This window comes from Lepidothrix coronata, unplaced genomic scaffold (genome assembly GCF_001604755.1).
Source record: "Lepidothrix coronata isolate B3197 unplaced genomic scaffold, Lepidothrix_coronata-1.0 Scaffold144, whole genome shotgun sequence".
NCBI classification, from domain to species: Eukaryota; Metazoa; Chordata; class Aves; order Passeriformes; family Pipridae; genus Lepidothrix; species Lepidothrix coronata.
Genome location: NW_016690324.1, coordinates 626,647 through 648,547, shown reverse-complemented (window position 1 = coordinate 648,547; position 21,901 = coordinate 626,647). Strand labels below are relative to the sequence as shown.

Below are 21,901 nucleotides of genomic sequence, written 5' to 3'. Positions count from 1 at the left end.
AGCTGCCATCTGGGTCTGCAGCAAACTCCTTCCTGAGCTGCACAGAGATTGTGTGCCCAGGCCAAATCCTTGCTCAAAACAGCAAGAAACTGGAGCTGGGCAACAGATCTGCTGCTCTTTTACCACCAAAAGCGAGTACACACACTCGCTCCAAAATTCACAAGGAGAAGTTCTCATAAGCAAATTAATTTATTTCTGATCTCGTTGTTAACTGAAACAAAGTGAAATTAGTAGTTACACTGCATAGGACTGAATCGTTCACTCTGCCAGGAGCACATATCCAGGTTTCAAATAAATAAATAAACAAATACAAATAAATAAGGGTTGAGTATTTGAGGGAACATAAACTTGGAACTATGACTTTCCAGATGATCATAGTCGGACTCCAACAACTGGACTTGATGATCTTAGAGGTCTTTTCCAACCTCAGTGATTTTATAATTCAAACAAAAAACCCCAAACCTGCTTTGAAATTATACCAGATAAAACTGATTTCAAGATTGTGTTATGGGTCAGGATAATTTAATTTTTGACGAGTGAGTCTCAGCTTGCAGTTGAAATAAGCCTTGGATATTGGATGTTTCACCTCCCTTTCCTCCACCTGCTGCAATGCTACACACAACCAATCCTCAAACAAACCAAAGCGGTTTCTAAAAGCTTGGTGTTGCTTTTGTTTTTATTACACAGAAATCAAACACAGGTTTGGAAGCAGACAGCCCAGGCCATCATCTCCTCTGTGTACCCAGACTTCCACTCCAGCAGACTCGAGGGAGAGATTTAATCAACAGGCTGAGAGGTCATCTGACAAAAAATATTTTATATTAATCTGGAAATAGGTAGCGTATATCTTACACTTCTAAAATTCTTTACTGTGATGTTTTTGTCCTTGGCAGAAGAAAAGCAAGCCACCCACTCCCAGGGAGGCTGCATGTTTCCATGCAGATAGACATCTCTTGGCTTCCATACCACTTCTGGGACACATTGCTCCTTCTTTTCCTAAATGTCTCCTCTCTCATGCAGTGCAGCCCGCCCGGGGCTGAGGATCCAGCTGCTGCCTCAGTGTTTTCCAGCACTCAATCTTCAGGTGTTCCATTAACCAGGTCGGGACCACTGCCCACAGCCCACGGCTGGAGCAGCAGAGTCAGCAGGGCACAGTGACCCAGCCACGCTCCTCTTAATGCAGAAAATTGCTAATGTTTGTTTAAAAATGTGGCATCAGTCCAGCTGATAAATTTACCGAATAAATGTATTTTAAGGACAAGTACAAACATCCGCAGTTCCAAATTCAGCTCATGAGTCTGTTCTTCCTATTTTGCACTTACTAAGAAAGATCAACATTTACCCCTTAGGTATGGAAAACAAATGGGAAGGCTGCATGCAGTTTTAATATAAGAAAATGAATCCTTCAGTGTTCTCTGCCACTATTCTTCATTATACACTTTAAAAGAACTTTTCCTATTACTTGCGTTGAGGCTGAAAATAATCATATTACCCTGGAATTGACCTTTATACCTATCAAAGGATGCCACAGAACTGGGCACAATACCAAGGCCAAAAATTCAAGAGACACAGCACTGCAGGTGCATCAGGACTAAGCATCACCTGGTGTTCCCTTTCCATCTGAAAGTATTTTAATGCCCTTAGTCATTAATCAGGGCCATCTTCTGCCACAAGCTGCAGTCCCTCCACAGCTCCTCTGGCATGACAGCTTCTTACTGTGGGAATCTGATCAGAGCACTCCCTGTCTCAGACGATCTGTTTTAAACACCCTCTCAGTTAAGGAACAACAGAGTGGGATTATTCATAAAGCACTGTTTCCTTGAAGCCAGCTTATCAGGAAAACTGTGACATGGTTGCCATCGTGGAGACATGGTGGGATGACTGCCACAACTGGAGCGCTGCCATGGATGGCTGAAAGCTCTTCAGAAGGGATAGGCAAGGAGAGGCATTGGGGTAGCCCTGTGCCTTAGGGATTTGATTGTCTGGAGTTTAATGATGGTGAGGGTTGAGTGGGTAAGAACTGGAAAAAGGCCAACGGGGCAGATGGAAATGGTCAGTGACCTGCTAACACCACTCAGACACGCACAAGTCTATGGGGCCGGATGGGATCCATCCAAGGGCACTGAGGGAGCTGGTGGAAGTGCTCACTGAGCCACTTTCCATCATTTACCAGCAGTCCCAGTGAATTGGGGAGGTCCCAGCTGACTGGAGGTTTAGCAAAAAACCCCTCTACAGGAAGGGCTGGAAGAGAGATCTGGGGAACTACAGCCTGACCTTGGTGCCAGGGAAGGTCATGGGACAGATCATGCTGAGTGTGATCACACAGCACATACAGGGCAACCAGGGGCTCAGGCCCAGCCAGCACAGGTTTAGGAAAGGCAGGTCCTGCTTGATTAACCTGGTCTGCTTCTACAATAAGGTGATGAGTTTAGTGGATGAGGGGAAGGCTGTGGATGTGTCTACCTGTACTTGGTAAAGCCTTTGACACTGTGTCCCACAGCATTGTCCTGGAGAAACTGGCTTGGACAGGTACACTCTTCACTGGGTTAAGAACTGGCTGGATGTCTGGGCTCAGAAAGTGGTGGGGAATGGAATTAAACCCTGTTGGTGACAAGTCACTGGTGTTCCCCCAGGCTCAGTACTGGGGCCAGTCCTGTTTAACGTCTTTAGGGATGATCTGGACGAGGTGACTGAGTGCACTCTCAGTATGTTTGCAGGTGACACCAGGGTGGATGTGAGTGCTGATCTGCTGGAGGGCAGGAAGGCTCCACAGAGGGATCTGGACAGGCTGGATCGAGGCATTTAAAGTGGTGGGTTTTGCAACACTGGGTTAATGGTTGCACTTGATCACCTTAGAGGGTTTTTCCAACCTAAGTGATTCTATGAAAAACTTTGGGAATTTCCTTCTTGTGCCTATCCAGAGTAAAAAAAAAATCAAGTCCATCTTTGAACACATTTATTTCATTAACAGATAGTCATAGTTCACCTGATCTAGAAGTAACCTAGCAGAAATTGTCTATGTTTTTATTCACACTTTGTTGAGACAATTGTTAGAGGCTCAAAAAAAAATTAGAAAAGATGGTGCTGAGTTATTTAAATCTCTATGTGAATCTCCCTCTATAGAGGAAGATTCACTAAAAAGTCCTGTCAGCCTTTCCATTCCAAATATCACTCAACTTCTCCTTCTGCTGCTGTTCTGTAGAAGAAACAAGAACTGGAGCTGTTGTGGTGCCTTTTGCAGCTGGGTCATGACTCTGCTCAGGCTGTCTCTGCACATCCCTCCCAACAGCACTAAATAGCACTTAAGGAATTTTTTTCAGGAGACAAGCACAAACTTATCAGTTCTACTATTGCTGTTGAGAGATGGGTGAAAAAAACATATATCATAGCCCGTAACATAAATCATGCTCTAACCACATTCCTCCATTTTTGGCAACAACACTCAGTTGACACACACTGTACTTTAAAAGCAGACAGTCCTCAGACACAGTATGTTTGAAGCTTTTTTCTTTCCATGAGGAAGTCCAATGGGGTTTTCCAGTCTTTCAAAAGGCACTTACTGCTCTATTGATTGTTTTCATATTTCTTTCAGAATTTCACAAGGACACACTGAAGAAGAATTCTATTAAATGCACTGAAGCTATCACACATTTCATTTCTTATTATAAAACCTGCCTTCTCAGCTGAAGTCTGATGGACAAATAAGAATTAAGAAACAATTTTAATGCAGCATCTGGCTGTGTTCCTAACTTCTAAAAGTGCCTATACATAAAAATAAAATTAAATTAAATCCCCTGGTTCCCAGTACATAAAAAAATTAAACCTTACAGTAAAATTGCTTCTCTCTAATTAATTTAGAAAGCATTCTGTTTCGAATGTCTACATCTTGATCCCAGAACAACAAAAACAACCAAACACAGAATAGGCTTTAACTTCTGTCAATTACTTTTTCCTTCCTGACTTGTTACCTTCATCTACCTATCTGATTAAACTCAAGCACTAACATTTGGCTGGGACTCAGACCCCCGTGTTTTAACTGACTGTTGTGAAATTACTCACACTCTGCTTGCATAAGTCAGCTTGTGTGAAACAGCCGGAGCGAGGACAGCGAGGAGAGATGTTTTCCCTCTGCCTCCTCACCAGTAAAGAAGCCATGGCAAGAAGGGACATGCTTACATAGAGTTTCTACATCAAATGATTTGAATTTGAATCAAAACTAACCCATCAAGCCCTGAAAGGAAGTTTCACATACGACAGCGGGGGAAACGCAATGTTTCCATTTGTTATTAGGAAGGAAGAAGCGGTTTAGAGCAGCTTCACTTTTATCAAAAAGAAGGGTGGGGTGAAAGTAAAAGACAGAAAAGGTTTATGATTTGTATTTTGAGACAACAGCATTGCAAACCTTCAGCAATGCCTGACCTCAAGGCAAAAATTATACTGCCGTGCTCCCAGTGCGACAGGGGAGCATTACAGGAGGAAAAACTGAGAAAATGTTCCTATTTCAAATTAATGCTCAGCTGGAGTCAAGGTAAGTCCGTTATATGGACTTACACAAGAATGCTTGGCCCAGCTTTTTTTCCCCTAATAAGTTGGTATGAAATGATTGCTACTAATACTTGTTAGTCACTTCAGTGGTAGGTGGCATCATAACGACGGCACTGCATGAGATTTCCACTCCTGTGTCCCAAAATGAATGGAGAATAACAGAGAACTGCAATGATGAAATCATTCAAAGGGAATAAAGCACCTTGTAAAATTTACAAAATCCTCTCAGACTTGAGTACTAACACAGAAAGCCCAAGAAGAATGAAGTTCTCACAGAGTAAGATTTCATAATTAAAGTTTTTTTTTTTTATTTCTTCACTTTTTCCTTAATACAAAGCTTTGGCATCAGCAAATTTTATGAAAAAATAGAATGTACTAAATAATTGCTTGTGCTGCATGATCGATAAATGATGCATAAAAATAGGTGTCTCTCTCCGAGGCAATCGGCCGGAAAGCGTTTCTTCAATACCATTCTGCTCTGCGGGGCAGAAAAAAAAAGGAACAAAATATTTATGTTAAAGTTAATATTGCCAATACTAAAAAAAAATAAAAATAAAAAAAAATTTTTAAAAAAATCCTGTAAAAGTAAGCTAATGAAAAGTGACTAATTATACAAGGCCAGAGCATTAAGAGAGGTCTGCATTTGTCATGTCATTCTTACAGGACAGCCAGAGGTCTGAGCACTTCTAAGCTTTCGAGGACACTTCATCTGCTACTGAAAACTTTCTCTAAGTGGTGCTATCCAATATCTGGGCTTTTTGGGCTGAAACCCACAGTTATACAGTAATTTCTGACTGTTCCCTAAGCAGGAAGGCAAAATGTGCTGCTTCTGTTCCTTTCAAACACCGCCTAAATCTTTTAACAGTAATACTGAAAGGATATTTTGAGACCAAGAGAAAGCAGCTGGTTCCTTATTCTCTTGTCACTGAGGCAATGTTTACTTTTATCACAACTATTTAAAAAATGCACCTGTGTATATATACATATACACAAACATACATATACACAGTTAAATATGTATATACTCACAACACCAGAACTATTGGTCTAAATAATTATCTTTAAGCTGAGGAAAGGACATAGAAAAAAAAGGAACAGGATATGGTTTTAGGTGAGTTTTAAAGGAGAATATTTGGCACCTTTTACATGCATCAGCATATTACATGAACTCATTCTTGATGCTGTTGTTTTCTGATAAGAAAAACTCCTCTGCTTCCTCCTGAAACACTACCATAACAAAGGCAGGGTATGCCAGCATTGCTTTTTAAATGGAGAGCAGCATAAAAAGCAGATATGCTGTTATGACATTTAATAAAAATTGCAGTGAGAAGGGGCTACCATATATCTGGCACGATATTCAGCACAGAAAATGCTTTGTCTGGCACTTGGGAACACAAGGTGTCAATGAAACAATAAATCTGAGCATTAGCGTCATTTCAAACTGTCTGAAATGAGTAGCCGAACACAGCAGCACTTGTGGAGGCTGCTCAGATCCCAAAGGATTCAGATGAAGCTGAGCTGAGGTTAAAGGCTACAGCAAGGTACCTCATTTACCCAAATAAGTGATTTTTGACAGCTCTGGTTTCTGTGGTCGTGAGTTGCCTTAAATCTGCCTCAAGTATACACTCGTATGAGCTCGCATTTCAATTCCTATCACTCGGGAAAGGTGCTCTCCTTGTACCACCACACCCTCTGTGAAAACACTTTGCTGGAGGCCCAACCTCTCTTGCCAGTGTGAAGCAGCTTGTCCTTCCAGTACAAACAGACCCAGATCCCACTGAGCAAAAGGCAACCACGAGTTGCAAGGCAAGGCAGGAATGCAGCTGCTATCGGTGCCCACATCTGGATGACACCACAAGGCTGCAGCTCCTCCTCCTCCCTAACGACGTGCAAGCGCCCGGAAATGCAGACATTCCCGTTTTACAGCTCCTCCTGCTCCATGCTTTCCCAAGCTACTCTTCTGGGCAGATGAACTATGTTCAGCTGCAGCTTTGCTGCCAAGTTGCCGATTGAGGGATGCAATTTCAAGATTTTGACAAATGGGGGAAAAAAAATAATAATCAGGAGACTTGATAGGGCTATTTGAAGTTCTAAAACTTTTCTTCATGGAGCCTTTTTGGAATCAGCATGTGAAAAGAGGAGGAAAGGAAGATTTGCAACTTAGTGGTAAAGATCCCTGATGACCAATGCTATGGCCCCTCCTGAAGATGATTAGCTTGTGACTGTCTAAAATTTTACACTGGAGACTATTAGACATTGTTTACATCTTACTGAGAAGGACACCTTATACTTTCCAAATAGCAATAAAAGTAAAAAACCTCCTTCTTTCTCTTATCTCAAGCAAAAAAAAAGGAAGAAAATTATCTTTATAAAGCTACATTTCCAGGCTGCACAGCAGACTGCCTTTGAATCTCACCCCACTTCTGGTAGAGAGATCAACACATTAATGGAAACTCAGCTGCGTCAAGATGTTCAGAGATAAAGAAAGATGTTGACACTTTGCCTTCCCAAGTAAATAAATAAATTATGATTAAACATATATCATGAGCTCAGATATTCCATACATCTACACGAGAATAGCTAGATGTACCTAGATAATAGATCTGCAGAATAGATTTATACTTGCCCACACACAGAACTATAAAAAAGAGACTGAAAGGCATGTGCTAGGGTAATTTCTTGTCCACCTTGTCTGAAGGGAGGCTGGGGGGTTCTGTATAAATTAAGAAAGCAGGGAAGCAAGTATCTCTTCATTTAAAAAAGAAACAGTACTGCATTCATTGCTTTCATCTCTCCCTCTCCTAAGAGCAAAAAGGTAGTTTTCTGTTTAAACACTTTGTTTTTTCTTAGCTGAGAGTGTGCCAACTAGGAATACAGATTTTATTTTTTTTTAATATGAATTTGACTATAAAATTGAGGTCAAAACTGTCAAAGGTAACTGCTGGTAGTTTTTTTGGCTCTGCCAGGTGTATTTTGAACATGGGAATTTAATAGCAGACATCTAATGTTTACCTAGACCACTGATCAAAAACTGAACATAAAATATTCTCTATTTCCCCCGTTTCAGGTCTCCACTTAGCAAGGAGATTTCGTCAGACAATCCAGCTAAATATAAATTAAGAGGGCCTCTGGATGTTACCCTGAAACCTACAGTAAACAGACATACTTGCATTTCAGAAAAGCAGGAAAGGAATTTGATTCCTTGACAGCTGTGTTTTCCCCCTTCTCTATTCCCTTGGTATGTATCCCCAATGTTGTCCATGACACACACCCACCAGAAATACACAGAAACATCTGAATATTTACTTACTCATTAGCATTCAAGCTAGCTGTGGCTTTGATGATCATGTAGCAGAGTGTAAGGGCACTGAGGAGGCCAAAACTGGCAATAATAAACCATTCTTCTGTTGACAAAGGAAAGGGAGGAAATCACTCGTGGGAGAAGGCTTATGTCAAAGCGATGCCAATATTCCCCTCAAACACCACTGGTGGAAGGCAAGAGGCTTCTAAGCCATGACTGGCCCCAGGAGGTGAAGCAGAAGGAGGTTAAGCCACAGAGTTACTGACGGGAGAAGGCTAGCAAAGAAGAAGTGGAGAGAGGTGCGGAAAAAAAGCATGGCACAACATTTCCTGGCTGAGCCCAAGGGTTAGTGATAAAGAAAGATTACTTAACAATGTAAAGTGAAATGCGGGATCAAGGGAAAACGTAACGAAAACTCTGTCCACCCCCCAAAGTCAGAAAGACTGTCAGGGTCGGGTTAGATTTGGTGAGATGTGGCTCTTCACGTAAGCACACCCAATGTACTGTCACACTTCAGTTGTGTCTTCGACCCCTCCCTCCCAAATAAATGTTATAGTGTTACTTAAAACCCAACAAACCCCAGGACAGTTTGCCCAACGGTAAAACATAACTAGAATTTTCTATTTAATAGACAGAAATACACATGGAAAAATAACTTCCGACATTAGTGTAGACATACAGACCCATTAACAAAATAAAACATAGTATAAAGAAGTCTATTATAAAGAATGTTCACTATTCAGAGTTCTCCCTCCCCAAAATCAATTTGGCATATAGTAACAGTTTGGAATACAAACACTGTTGTCGAATATGGCTTTTGGTTTAACTCTCATGCATCAAAGAATGCATGTGTCATCCATAAAACCCAAACATTTCAACAGCCCTTTCTAAAGCTTTATTTTATAAACATTGTCAGAATGAACTGTTGCTGATTATTTCTTGTTTTACCCTGGCATCCCATCTGTGCACGAGCAGCACTACAGTTGGGAACAGACGGTAAAAACACCTTCTGTAAAACCAATCAGTGAAAAGTGAAAACTACAGAGGTTTCCCACCCGTGACAAGGGAGCAGCACAGCAACAGATCTGCCCTCGTTCAACAGAGCTGAGTGCAAGGTGAACCAAAGGTCAAACACTGGATGGCAAAGTGACTTAGCGGCTTTGTAGAAAATCCAGACTTCGTATGTGGATTTTCCCTTCTCAGATCAGGACATTTCTACATACAGACTACGTTTTTCATAAGATGAGATTTTTCTAAATGAGACATTTACTTTGCTACAGCATCTAAAGAAACACCCAAATGGAGTGCATCAGTCACAACAGCGCCACCAAGTTCAAAATCTAGATCACAGATGCACATAAGCAAAATACAAAGAGAAAATTAGACTGTTGTACATGTGCACGGATTCTATTTTTGCAATTCAGCCAGCAAAACAACCATTCATGCATCAAGTTGAGACTGTACAGCATATGGAAAAATGATGCAATTCTACACATACTGTATTCATTATAGTGCTATTGCACATTAAAAACCCTAGGTAAAATCCAGTGAGTGGAAATTTTCCATGCTGCTCTTATGGATAAGAGCTTGCAAGCAGCGCAGGAACAGTTTTCTGATGTTATAAAACACTTGGACAATACTCAAATGTTGGTACATCAAATGCTTTTTTTAATTCACAAATTTTGTAAGAAAAAACACCTGCTAAGTGACGTCAGAGTTCCAGTAGCAATGTTCTCAGGGGAAAAAATGTCTGCAGAAATAGTAATCAGCTCAAATATTTATATTTGTGTAAATTATTGCACGTAATGTATTCTGAAAGGATAAATAATGGCTTTGGCAACCCAGACTCTTGTCCTGGTTACCAAATTCAGGAAGGTTATTTCGGTGCCATTTTAGTTCATCCAGGGCTCTTCACATGCAGATCTAAATGGATATACCATTAATAATGGAAGTGTTGGCACTGTCTTACCTAGAGTTATTGGTTTCAATAAGGAGCATATGCCTCTTGCAGAGACACCGAGGTCACCTTTGTCCCTGCGGGGACATCCATCACCACGGCCCTGCAGCACAGAGCTCCAGGAAGCCACGGAAGGGCACTGGGAGCCAGAGGGAACTTACTTGTCACTGCGATGTTGATCTCCCCTGACCTCGGTGTCAGCTCTCCGTCCTGTGGCAGCTGGGACATCCCAGAGGTGCGCAGGGGCTCCAGGCTGAGGGAGCTGTCGGGGGCGAAGTGGACGCGCCGGCTGGCCGGCTGCCCCTGGGTGAGCCTCTCCATGTCAAAGGCTACGTTGTCTGTGCATGGCACGTTTGGCTGGGGGGAAAAACCCGACTCCACATTACCAGGGGGAACATTCTGCACTTAGCAAACCTATAAATTAAGTAGAACCACACACACACACACACACACACACACACACGCTTTTTCAGCCGCTGTGGCTGTCCCTGAGGTCGCATGGGAGAGAAACACGAGTTAATAACTTCTACCTTAAAGAGGTGGAGGAAGAAGCAGAAAAAAAGGATTAAGATTCAAGGAAGGGACTCAAAAGGATTAAGATTCAAGGAAGGGACTCAAACACACTTGTTTCACAGCCTGTGCCTGTCTGGTTTACCACAATGAGCCATGACAATATATTCTGAATTCTGCCGTGTCCTCTTCTAAAAACCCAGGTATGTCATTAATTGCAAAAACTGATCACTCACAAAGTAAGTGCAACTATTTCTTAAAAATTTGCAACTGACACAGCTAAAAATGGAGGCCTGATTATTCTCACTGGCTTGATTCAAAAGCCACTTTAGACAGTCTCTCCATATGGTCTCTCTTCCTTCTGAAAAGAGCATCGCTCCCACTTGAGGATTTTTTCCCCATACGGGAAAGATTAAAAAAATCCTCTTTGAAGTTTTTCACTGCTATCCCTTTATGAACTGGTCAACAAAAGCAGTCCTCGGATCCCAGAAGCCACTCAGCTAAGGTGTGACTTTTAATGTGCAAACAAATTTAAGACTGCCTACAGCTGACCACAAAACCAAGAGATTTACAGAGTAAATTTAACAAGGAAGTATTCAAAGGAGTTGAGAAAAGGGAAGATTTTAGAGAAACTAGTAGAATTCCAGTAGATAGGAAATTGTTCTAAATACAAATACAACAATATATTCTCAACGAGCAACTAAGGAAAGGAAGAACAACAAATCAGCAGCAAAGAAATTAGTAAAAAACCTCAAACACTTTCTGAGTAAGGATGCTGTAACACCATTCCCTCTCTCTCCCCTACAATTATTCCTCCTGTTCTGGGTCTCAGACATGAGAGGAAGAGGAGCTCGCAGTAGATCCACTTACCACAATTCCCAGTGCCTTCAAAATGTTCAGTTTACACATTGGACATGTACAGTGCTCACTGAGCCATGGATCCACACAGACTTTGTGGAACACGTGCCTAGAAGAACAGAGAGGGCACATACATAGTTTGTAAACAATTCTATTGTATACAATGAGAAGTACTTCAACAAAATTTTGGATAATTGTTTTTCTAAATAAGCCAGCAGAACAAATTTTAGAATTGCCAATATTCTGTGTTGATTGCAATAATTAAAAAAAATAAATCAAAACCTCTTGCTTGCTTTCACCACCCTTTACTAATGGTTCAACTAGGAAGAAACACTTTAAAGCAAGATTTTTAAAATTACTTTTCACCCTTTATTGTGAATATACACATGGGTAGAAGAATTAGGGTCATACCATTTCCATCACAATCTTGTGTAAAGTCTCATCTCAGTTTTGATGTAGAACCTGACCATAAATGGGGTAGGAAGAACATAGATCCACCAGCAGTCAATTTTATTCACAAGTCAGTGGAACCAACCCAAACGCGCTTATGTTTGACTTTGAAAGGGCTTTTATAATTATCACATCAAAGTAAAAAGAAGGCTTTTCCTGCAACCAGTATTTCTTGATATCAAGAAGGAAAACATGTCCATCATCATATGATAGTCATTAGAAAAAAAGGAATAATCTTTCAAAGATGGAAAGGCAAACAGGACTTGTACTTGCAGAGCAGGGAACTGCAACAGACCACAGTGTGACTTGCCACCTACACCGCATACAAAATCTTAGTCACACACCTGAATATGAATGTAACAGTGTTGGGATTGATAGAAACCAATATATCAAGGAAGGACCATGCAGAGACCAAAACAACACATCCAAATTAAAGGAAGTAAAGGAAATGCCCTCCTAGCTTTTCAGAAGGCAAAGAACTTTTCAGAGCATATTCATGGCAGAAGTGGGTATCACTAGACTTTCTACACAATATAGCTTTAGCAAGTACTCTTAATAACCTAGTTTGAATCACTGTGATAATTCCTGTGATCAGATCCCAGATCTTTCATTTCCAGTGGCACTGACTGCAGAGCAAGAAGCCAGTCAGAGCAGGCACACCGGAACACGACAGACTGGTGACCATGACAAAGATCAGCAATTACAAGGGCTGCTTAGTCAGCGAAGAGCTGTGCTCTGGAACCAGCAGGCGAGGGGGCAGGGGCAGAACAAGGAGTTCTTGCCATCTATGAGGCAGCAGTGTGGTCTGTAAGAGGTCAGGAGTGCCCCCAAGGCAGCATAAAGTTGATATACCCTCTGTCCCCTCCTTTCTCGGGTTATGCTTTGCTGCTCTGTGCCTCAGTAAGCTCGTCATGGTGTCTGGAAATTCTTTGCCACCCAGCCCTTGGGATTTTAAAAGTAGAGACCAAATGAGGCATGTTACCAGATAATTCTCTTTGAAATCTCTGGAAAGAGACCCAAGAGAAAGAACCTCCTGAAACTGTCAACAAATATGGAAAAAGACAGTCTATAATTATGTTCTGTCCATGGCTACTCAGACTAATGGAGGGACTAAAGAACATGAACGTTATCAGGTTCCAGGCAGCTACAGGTGTATGTCCTATCTGTACTAAGTAAAGATGCACAGATTTTGAGTGTAAAATAGTCAAAAGATGGACAGGGAGCAAAAGGACTTTGCTTATCTATAGCTCAGATAATGCAAGAACAGAAAGTTGCAGAATATCTCAGCTAGTCTAGTCCCTTGGCTGGCCTGTGTCCTCTAGCAAGATGGAAACCATAAAAATCAGGATATGTACAGTGCCTTCTGTTCAAGTAATTACCCAGAAGAGACTCACTTCTATTATTATTAAGTCTTATTGTATTCCCTTTATTACTTGCAAAACTACAGGAAACAATGTTTAGAAACCCTGGGTGACAGAAAATGGTTTGAAACCTTCTGAAACATATAGAGATGCTATTTTTCTGTGTTTGGCAAATTATGACTTTTATTTGCTTATGTTTCTTGTAAGTCTCTGGAGTCTGTTTTTTAAAGTAGAACAGACCGGAAAATCTAATATTTTGGAAAAGAGCAGACATCAAGACTCCACAGAAGTATGAAAACAGCTTTATTATATTGTTATCAGCTAATCAGTGCTGTAGAAGCACTCAGATCAAGTGATGCAGGCAACTGATAGGAATGCCAACATGCATCTACTAAATATTATGAGTTATTTTAAAAAGTCATTAGCAGTTTGATATATATATATATATATATATATATATATATACACACACAGAGCTCAATTGTTTTTGTGACCTCCTAATTCTTGGCTTTTAGTCCCTAAATCTTCAAGGATGTTTATTAATGTGTTTCAAAGAAGTGCAGTTCTCCATAGGTTATTGATTTAGATGAACATGGCTCTGCCTACTACTTACACAGTTTCTCTACTCTTTAAAAAGTTTGCTGATAGCATCACTGTGGCTCAGGCTTTGTCTGGATTTCTCTGCTTGGAAGAGTTAAAAAGCAGTTATACAGATATGAAGACAGTAAACAAGAATTATCTTAAAAACTCAGCCTGACAAAGGAAGCCCTTGCAATTTCTGTTATCATAAACCTCTGCCTTCCTATTTCTGTCATTTGTTTCCCAAGAGCATAAATCTGAGGAGCTCCTAGCGAGTTGCTCTTGGTCACAGCAGCTGATGATGTTCCCTCAGGAGTTACACACTGGGGAGTGAAGTGTGACACAGCTTCTGCTGCTTCTCCAGCCCCAGGGCTGAAGGGAGCTCAGCCAGCAGCCAGGCTGGGAGCACTGACTGAGTCTCCCACACAGGCAGGATTCCAGACAGGTGACCTGCAGGTATTTTTCCACTCTGTCAGCACACCCAGTCCAATTGCCCTCCAGCTTGTCATGAACACTGTAACTCCAACTCCTGTACATCACGGCTCCTTTGCAGCACTTCCCAGGGAAAAAGTGAGCTGGGAAAGCTCTTTTGGTGGTGTGATGGCTCCAAATTCTCATGTCACATCAGGACAAGGGTTTGAATGACTGCTGTTTCCCAAGAGCTCACCACAATTCCCTGCTCTCAGTGCAGTATCCCACCAAAGGGACCTTTGCTGCTGCAAAGTGGCATCTTTGGCTACTACTGCCCTCATCCTAGGGGTCCAAACCTCACAGCAGGGAGCACACAGCTCCAGGACAGGAACACAGCTGAGGAGGGATGTCTGGCCTGCTGCAGAGGGAAGGAAGGTGCCAGGTGTACCCCCAGGCAGGCAATGCCAGAGTAGAGCTGCCTCCATGCTTCCCACAAATACAGAGTATTGCTGGGGGAAGAGAGAGACTGTCCTTGCAAGCAGGTAGCAGAGAAAGTGGGGATTGTGCAGAGGCATTGCAGAAAGCAGAAAGGATGCCATCAAGATACTGTGTTAATTTGGTCTCAAAAAGAAAAAGGCAGCTATTTGCAGCAGCACAGAATCAAACACATGAAAATCTAAAAATCTGGCTTAGTCACTTTTGTCACTTTCCTCCTTCTTGCCAAGTACAGGAATTGGGAATTTGGCTCAAACCCCATCTATTTTAACATATTCACTACTCCTTTAATTGCTCTCCTATCTTGTCAATTCCTTCCTTCCCAGGCCATCTTTCTGCCCTTTCCAATGTCACACTCTGCTCTTCTCTAACCTGTCACTTTGCTCTCCCCTTCCCTTATCTCTCACTAGTCCTTCACACTACCCCCTCCTGATCACTTTTCACCTGGTGCCTGCTCAGCTCCTGTGTGATGGTAGAATAAAATTATCTGAATAAAGAAAGCTGTCCATGAGGTTTGTGTTTTGCTATGTCTGACATTTGCTTCCTCTACTTATTTTTAACTTACATAATGACATTCATAAAAGACACATTCCTCAAGCTTTTAAGCCTAAAACAGATGGCTGCCTTGTCCCTCTGTGCACTAAAACTGTAGGAATGTCCATAGGCTGCTGGTATTGAACAATTACTCTCTCTGAAGCAAAAGATGAACAACTGCAAACAGTGCAGTTGAATTTCTACACTTTTCACTTTAGTTTACTTTTAAATCGGTTATAATTTCCCACATTCCACAAAACTTTACATCCCAAATATGGTATTTCACTACAGAATTTAAGGTGCAACTTTCTCAGCTGCTGGCAGATTTTGCCTGCTGTGTCTGTCCAGACCAGACTCCTCTACTGAGGGACAGAGTGACAGACCACACCTAACTGCAGAGAACAATTGTGGTACCAAAGGGAAAGGCTACTTTTAAATTGATGAAAGCAGGAAGGATGTCACATGTCAGTGATTCCTACTGTCTAATGATTATAGCTTCCTCAACAGGCACAGTATGAAAAATGTCCAGCCTTTCATTTCTTCCTCTTGGTTGAGTCATTTTCTCCATGGTTTTCTTACAATTTATCTTCTCATCTGGCTTAAGGGACTCTCGTAGTTTTCTTTCATTGCCTGTCTGCTGGTTTGTTTTATTTCTAAACTAACATTGCACGTTGCAATAAATTGGAGGGTGAAGTATGAGGGAGGAGAAAGGGATTAAACCTCCAAAACAAGATTTTGGGAGAAGTGTCTCAGGTGCTGAAGACTGAAAAATCTTACACAGAATCTGAAATTTATGGGCTCATCTCTGCACGTACTAGTTGGCTTTTCATCTACAAATAGAAAAATGTCTTGTGGAAAGCATCCATCTCGCTGTTTGTGCCTAGCCTAGATGGCTTTGCATTCAACTTAAAGCTGAGCTGCAGCACATGAAAAGTGAGATTTAAAAAAGGAGTAGAAAGTGAACATAAAAGTTGTCATACAGCCTTCGGCAGGAACGTAACCTGAGCCTTCACTGACCTCACGTTCTTGTGAAAAGCAGAACAGAAAGGGATCTGCACAAGAGCCTTGATCTCTCCTTTACATGGGAGACTGCACTGGGGCAGGTTGTGCTGAGGTGGCAACCAGGTGCACCTTCATCTGGCTCCCTGAAGCAGCTGTAACTACCCCTGAGGGCAGGGAGCTTCCTGCCTGCAGGACTGCAGCTCCCTGAGGGTGTCTGAAGGAAAAGGACTTTTTCTACTTTTTTTTTTTAATTGAAAAAAAACCCAAAACCAATGATCACCTTATTTAAATGGTCTGTATCTTATCTCTGGACACCAGCAACACACCCCTTGGACAAGGGCAGTTGTTTAACTAAGGAAGTTGGCTTTTAATCCCAACTCTGCCTTGTGCTCAGTGGGAGAAGATGATTTTTCTACCAGGAGAAGACTCATTCTCTTTTCAGTGGAAAGGACCTACCCCTGCCCTCTGTTCAGCACCAAGAGAAAGGCACAGAGGAGTGGGACTTGAGAACTTTCATTCCACATCACTGAACCTCACAGCACCACCCTGAACTACACAAGTGAAGCTTTCTTAGGAGGTAGTTTAATCACACAATCATCTTAGTAGTCCAAAGCTGGTGTGCAGTTTCCAGAAGTTCCTCCCCTGATTTCTAAATAATCTTCTGCATAACATCAAAGACCAGGGCTTCATTCACATATACAAGATTCACTTGAGATTACAATAAATGATGTAACTCTCTGGAATTACTTAACACTTGGGAGTACATTTGTTAGGGCAAGAGCACATCATCTTGAGTAAAAATGACTGAATTGTAAAAACAAAATGCCAACACATCCACATGACCAAAAGCTCCCAAATCTTCACAATTTAAGACCAAGCTCTTCTATTCCCAAATATTTTGATGAGAGTTTCTGAACAATCATTTGTAGGGTATATTAACAAAAACAACATTGAAAATCTAATCCAGGTCATTGTTTCCCACCGTCCAAGAGGTAAAGAACATAGAGAAAAGCAAACTGAAAACTGAATTAGGCTTTTGGCTTCAGAAGTAGAACATACACATATTTTGATCAGTAAGATATTTCCTTTCATGATGATAGAAATACATGAAGCATTGGAAGACAAACATTCCAGCTATTCAGAACAGCCTGCAGGAGGATTTAGGAGACCAATAATGAGCTCTTATGTGCTGCTGCCTGACTGAAGATCGACTCCAACACATGACTTTGTTGGTTCTAGACTATCATGCAGAACCATTTATATACCAAGCACAGGCCAAATTACTGGATCTTGCTGCATATATAGAACATAACTTACACGTGGCTTTTATGCCTGGAGATAAGGAGAAAGCTTTGCATTTCAGAATACAAGGGAAAGATGTCCTTGGTAATGCTTAAGGCTACCAAAATGTACCGGTTCATCAAAATCAATCACCAGGTGGAAAAGTATTTAAAAGCATCTCTCAAAGAGCAAATATCCCAAAACAACTCAAGAATGGAACGGAAACAAACTGAAAACCTGTAAAAACCTGTCAAGAGAATGTCATAAAAGGAGGAGAAAGTTGTGATATTTTAAGAACTAATGCAGAATAATCAACAAGTACAAATCTTCAGGCAAAAGCCAAGATCACACTGCACTGGAGAGACCAAAGACAGATGACAGCACAGTGGTTGACTGATGACAGAGGAGGTATGAAGGTTGCAAAGGCTGCATTCCCATTCTCTACAGTTTGAGAAACCAGCAGCCAGTGTTGCACATCTACTGTGCAAAATGCTGCAGCTGTACCTCGGTCATTATACTGAAGTTTTTTGAGTCTGCCCACCACTTGGTCCTTAAACCTGCACCCCCACCTCGCTGCAACCTCAACAGTTCCACTGCCAATGTGCCCAAATTGCCCATCTTCAATATCATTCTGTTTAATGTCCACAATCATAGCAGTGCCAGCACCCACCTTCACACCTTCTGGCATCACAGTCTTAACCAAAGTGTTATTAGGAGTGGAAACATCCAACAAATGTGTTTGTAAATTACAATGCACCCATTACATGAAATGAAGCAAAGGAGCACCAAGAGAAAAGTTTCCAAACAAAGCAACTTTGACTATCTTACTTGCATGGCAAAATGCGAACAACATCGTTCTGCTTGTAACTCTCAATGCAGACAGCACAATGATCAAAGTCTGGGTCTGTTTCCTAAAATGAATAGAATGAAAATTCAAGTCAAGAGTTCAGCCTATGACAAATGTCAAAGTAGTTGTGACTGGTAAATGAACTGCATTGTGCCAAGTGGCTGCTACTAAGATACAAAACCAATGACTGGGTTGTTATATTCCAACATGACTTGAGCAAGAAAAGCATCTCATTTACACAAAACTCTCCCCTCATCCAGAGCTGGTAAATGATCATTTGAAACATTAGCTAAGGCCTAAGATGATTCTAATGTTCAGTGACATCAATATACAGCAGTGATTTTCCTAGATTTCCTTTTTGACTTCCAACTTGGAGCTAAAACTTCTATTTTATTAAGGGTTTTTTGTTCGTTTCTTTGTTTTGGCAGGATAAAAATCCTGTAATACACTTTTATAGCCAGAACTAGCACATTTTACATATTGCAGAGTAGTCCCACATTTGTGTCTGCAGCTTACTTGCAGAATTATCATCATTCTTGTCCAGACATGAATATGAGGATCACTTACTGACTGGCTCCTCTCCTTTTTTCTCCCAGAATTTATGACTTTTAAAAAATTATATTTTTAAATATGAGAATTTAAAATTTCAACTGAAAAGGGGTGACTTCATTTGGATGTAGTTATGGCATCAGCAATACATATTTTTAATCTTTGGGCCTGTGACACAAAACAGGCTGTGCCTTCTCTTAGTTCAACTTCATTATACTTTTCAGTGCCAACAAGCTACAAGCAAGACACCAAGTCAGGGACCACAGCAAGACCAAGGCACTGCTGGTCAGCACCAGTCAGGGATGCACACAGTAAATCCCAATGGCTGCTTTTGGAAAGGACAGGTTTTTCCTACTCTGTTCACCTGCATGTGCTGTCTGCACTGCAACCTACATATCACTTGCCACTTTTGAATTTATGTCAAGACAACAGCATCTTTTAACCAAGAAAAGTTCTCCTTATCCATATGTTTTTCCATACCCACAGAAAAGATTTAGTGCAACAGGTTGTATTGAAATAAAACTATTTAGAGAGGGAGGAAGAATAGAAAGATACTTTTTCTGCCTTCTCTCTGGAAGCAAATTTTCCTGTCACTTCCTAATCTTCCACTGCTGAGCGTGTTGATAAGAAAGATAAAAAGGAATCACAATAAGAAAGCTCAAGGAAATAATATTTTAAAAATCAAATCAAAAACCTCCCATGCAGCCTCCAACAAATATATGGGAGTTTTGTTTCTTTCAAAATTAAAGATCAAAAATTAAGCAAGATTAAGTTACTATTTTTTGCTTTCAGAATCAAAGACAAAGCAGTACTGCTCATAAAAATGGGAAACATTTAGGACTTAAGACATACATTTTAGTTTGTATACTGGCAAGAAATATTCTTGGAGTAACATTTACTATCTTTCATGAAATACCTGTTTATGCTTCCCTCAGCTTACTGGTTATTTGTATTTTACATAAGAGATTCTCTTCTATTATCTGTCTTGTAAATTTATTTTTACTTTATACAACTTACATATGGAATGACTCTAAGCCTACAGAATTCCACACAAACAATGCTAACCCCATGTACTCATGCCAGCACCCCACCCCCTCCAGCCAGCACGCAAAACCACCCTCAGTCACAGCTGCCAGATGGAGTGCAAGTAGCATTTAAGCACAAAAATCTTATTTTGTGCTTACAAACTTACAGGATACATTGAACATATACTAAGTTATACAAAATACTGTGCCACAGGACAAAGTCAGCCTCCGACAAGGAAGGCAAGGCCATAAATCAGAAGCAGAAAGAAAAAACTGAGATTGTTTCCCCAGCAAGAATGAAACATGATGCTAAAGTTTATTGTGTTGAAATCTTATTATTATACCTTATCACCTTTCTTTACTGTCCTGGTTGTCAATTTACCAATGGCTTTCTTGGCAGCATCTCCAAGACGACGCTAATAAAGTGACAAAGAAGAGAACACAAATTAACCCTGTTAAACAAGCTTCATTAGTGTCCTTTATAATGACTTATTTGGGCTCAGTAATACCATTGCAATACACACTGTGGCAGCAGGCCAGCACATAAGACAAAATGCACACACAGCAAAGCACAGAGATTTGTCAAGAAGGAAAAAAACCTCAACAGTTGAAACCCCAAAGGCACTTCCATGGGCACAAACCTCATGGGCTGTACAGAAGTCCATAGAAGTGACCCAACATTTGTGTGCAAAACTAATCAAATCTGGGTTGCAGGATAAAAAGCTGAAGGAACGTGCCCTCCTGATGATTTCTGTTATATTCTGCTGATATTGGGTTTTTATTCAGTGTGCTGTAATATACTGCCTGTTCTCTTAAGCTTGAATTATTTTTATATTTCCCCACCGAGCAGGCTGATTTTATTCTGAGATGCAAGAGATCCTCTCAGTGTAACCTAGTTTTGCTCTCGCTATTACCCGAAACCACCAGGATCTCATAAAAGAAAAAAATATGGGTCATGAAATCTAAATAAGCCAGTACAGACTTAAATAAAGCTGAAATTAATACTGGTTTGAAGATAACCTCAATCTGAATGCAGAGGCCAGGCTATTTTTTTGCTGTTTATGCTGCTTTATGACCACTGCTGTTGGATGGAAGGAGCCATTTCTGCAATTCAGGTGCTGATTCCTACTGTGATGCCCAGTTCCCAGCCAACAGAGAACTGTTTGCCAGCTGGTCCCTGGGATCCCAGAGATGTGGCACCAAGAGGAACAAAGATCTTGTCGCCTCCCTTCAGGAACATGAGACATCAGGCTTGGTTTACACTGACTGGAAAAAGGGAAGTTCATGTATTTCCTCCTTCCCCTCCATCCTGTATTCTGCATTTGAAAGGGCTGCTTCTGAGAATTCAAGCTGCTGCTTCTGAGAATATCAAAACCTCTCATTGCAGCCTCCAACAAATGTGTGGAGGTTTTGTGCCCACCCTCTACGAAGTTGAAACCCAAATCCTTCACAAGGTGTACCCCCTGCATCACACATTTTCCTGCATACAAACCGAAAGTTGCTTTTACTTGAGAAACACAGCCTCAGAAGTCTACCACAACCAACTGTACCACTTATTCTAGCATTGCATAAGTGCTTTTTTTTTTTCCTTGTTGTTTTCACAGAACAGCAGCTCTTATTTTAAATTTTTTAGAGCACGGTTTTGAAAAAATCAGATACTCAATCCCAGCTAGTGAATTATATCCAAAGAGGAAACGCAGCATCAGAATCAGAGCCAGGCTGGGGAAATTATATGCCTCCTAAAGTCAGGAATCTCACCCTGACTTCAATATGTGAGAAACTGGTCAATTTAAGCAAATCTAAATTATATGCCCTGGAACAAGCATATTGGCCTGAGTACTTAATGACACAGAACACACTGGCACATTGCTGGAGCTGATAACCATTGCATAACCAAAAGTGTGATTACTAAGAGAGGAATGAGGCTGAAAAGGTATTTAACTTAAATGCTCAACACTACCAACTAAGTAATTGTGGGTAGTATTTACATTTCGTTCTACTGCATGTGATTGTATATGCACTACAAGAAATCTTAAAGAGATTATTTCCCTATTGGAAGCATAATATTCCAGCAGAATTCTTCCAGTATATTCAAGTTCCCTTAGGTAAATAAATTTGCTAAATAATAACTTTCATCTCTTCCATTTAAGAGGTCAATCTCTTCCATTTTCTAATTTTAACAAATACTGCTAACAC

At 40.9% G+C, this 21,901-nt stretch overlaps 1 protein-coding gene across 3 annotated transcripts in view; it reads right to left on the bottom strand.

The window, feature by feature from the left end:
* RNF130 (ring finger protein 130) overlaps window positions 1-21,901 on the bottom strand; it is a 54,809-nt gene that overhangs the window by 7,778 nt on the left and 25,130 nt on the right. Inside the window, exons 4-9 of one of the 3 annotated variants that reach the window (XM_017827917.1) lie at window positions 20,050-20,121; window positions 18,113-18,195; window positions 11,184-11,280; window positions 9,965-10,160; window positions 7,856-7,949; window positions 4,876-5,023 (exon numbers count right to left, since the gene is read on the bottom strand). In XM_017827917.1, coding sequence (XP_017683406.1) covers window positions 5,008-5,023; window positions 7,856-7,949; window positions 9,965-10,160; window positions 11,184-11,280; window positions 18,113-18,195; window positions 20,050-20,121 — 558 coding nt within the window. In that variant the 3' untranslated portion in view covers window positions 4,876-5,007. Of the gene's footprint in view, window positions 1-4,875; window positions 5,024-7,855; window positions 7,950-9,964; window positions 10,161-11,183; window positions 11,281-18,112; window positions 18,196-20,049; window positions 20,122-21,901 lie in introns of those variants that run through there. The other 2 variants (XM_017827916.1, XM_017827918.1) reach the window with 2 other exon arrangements.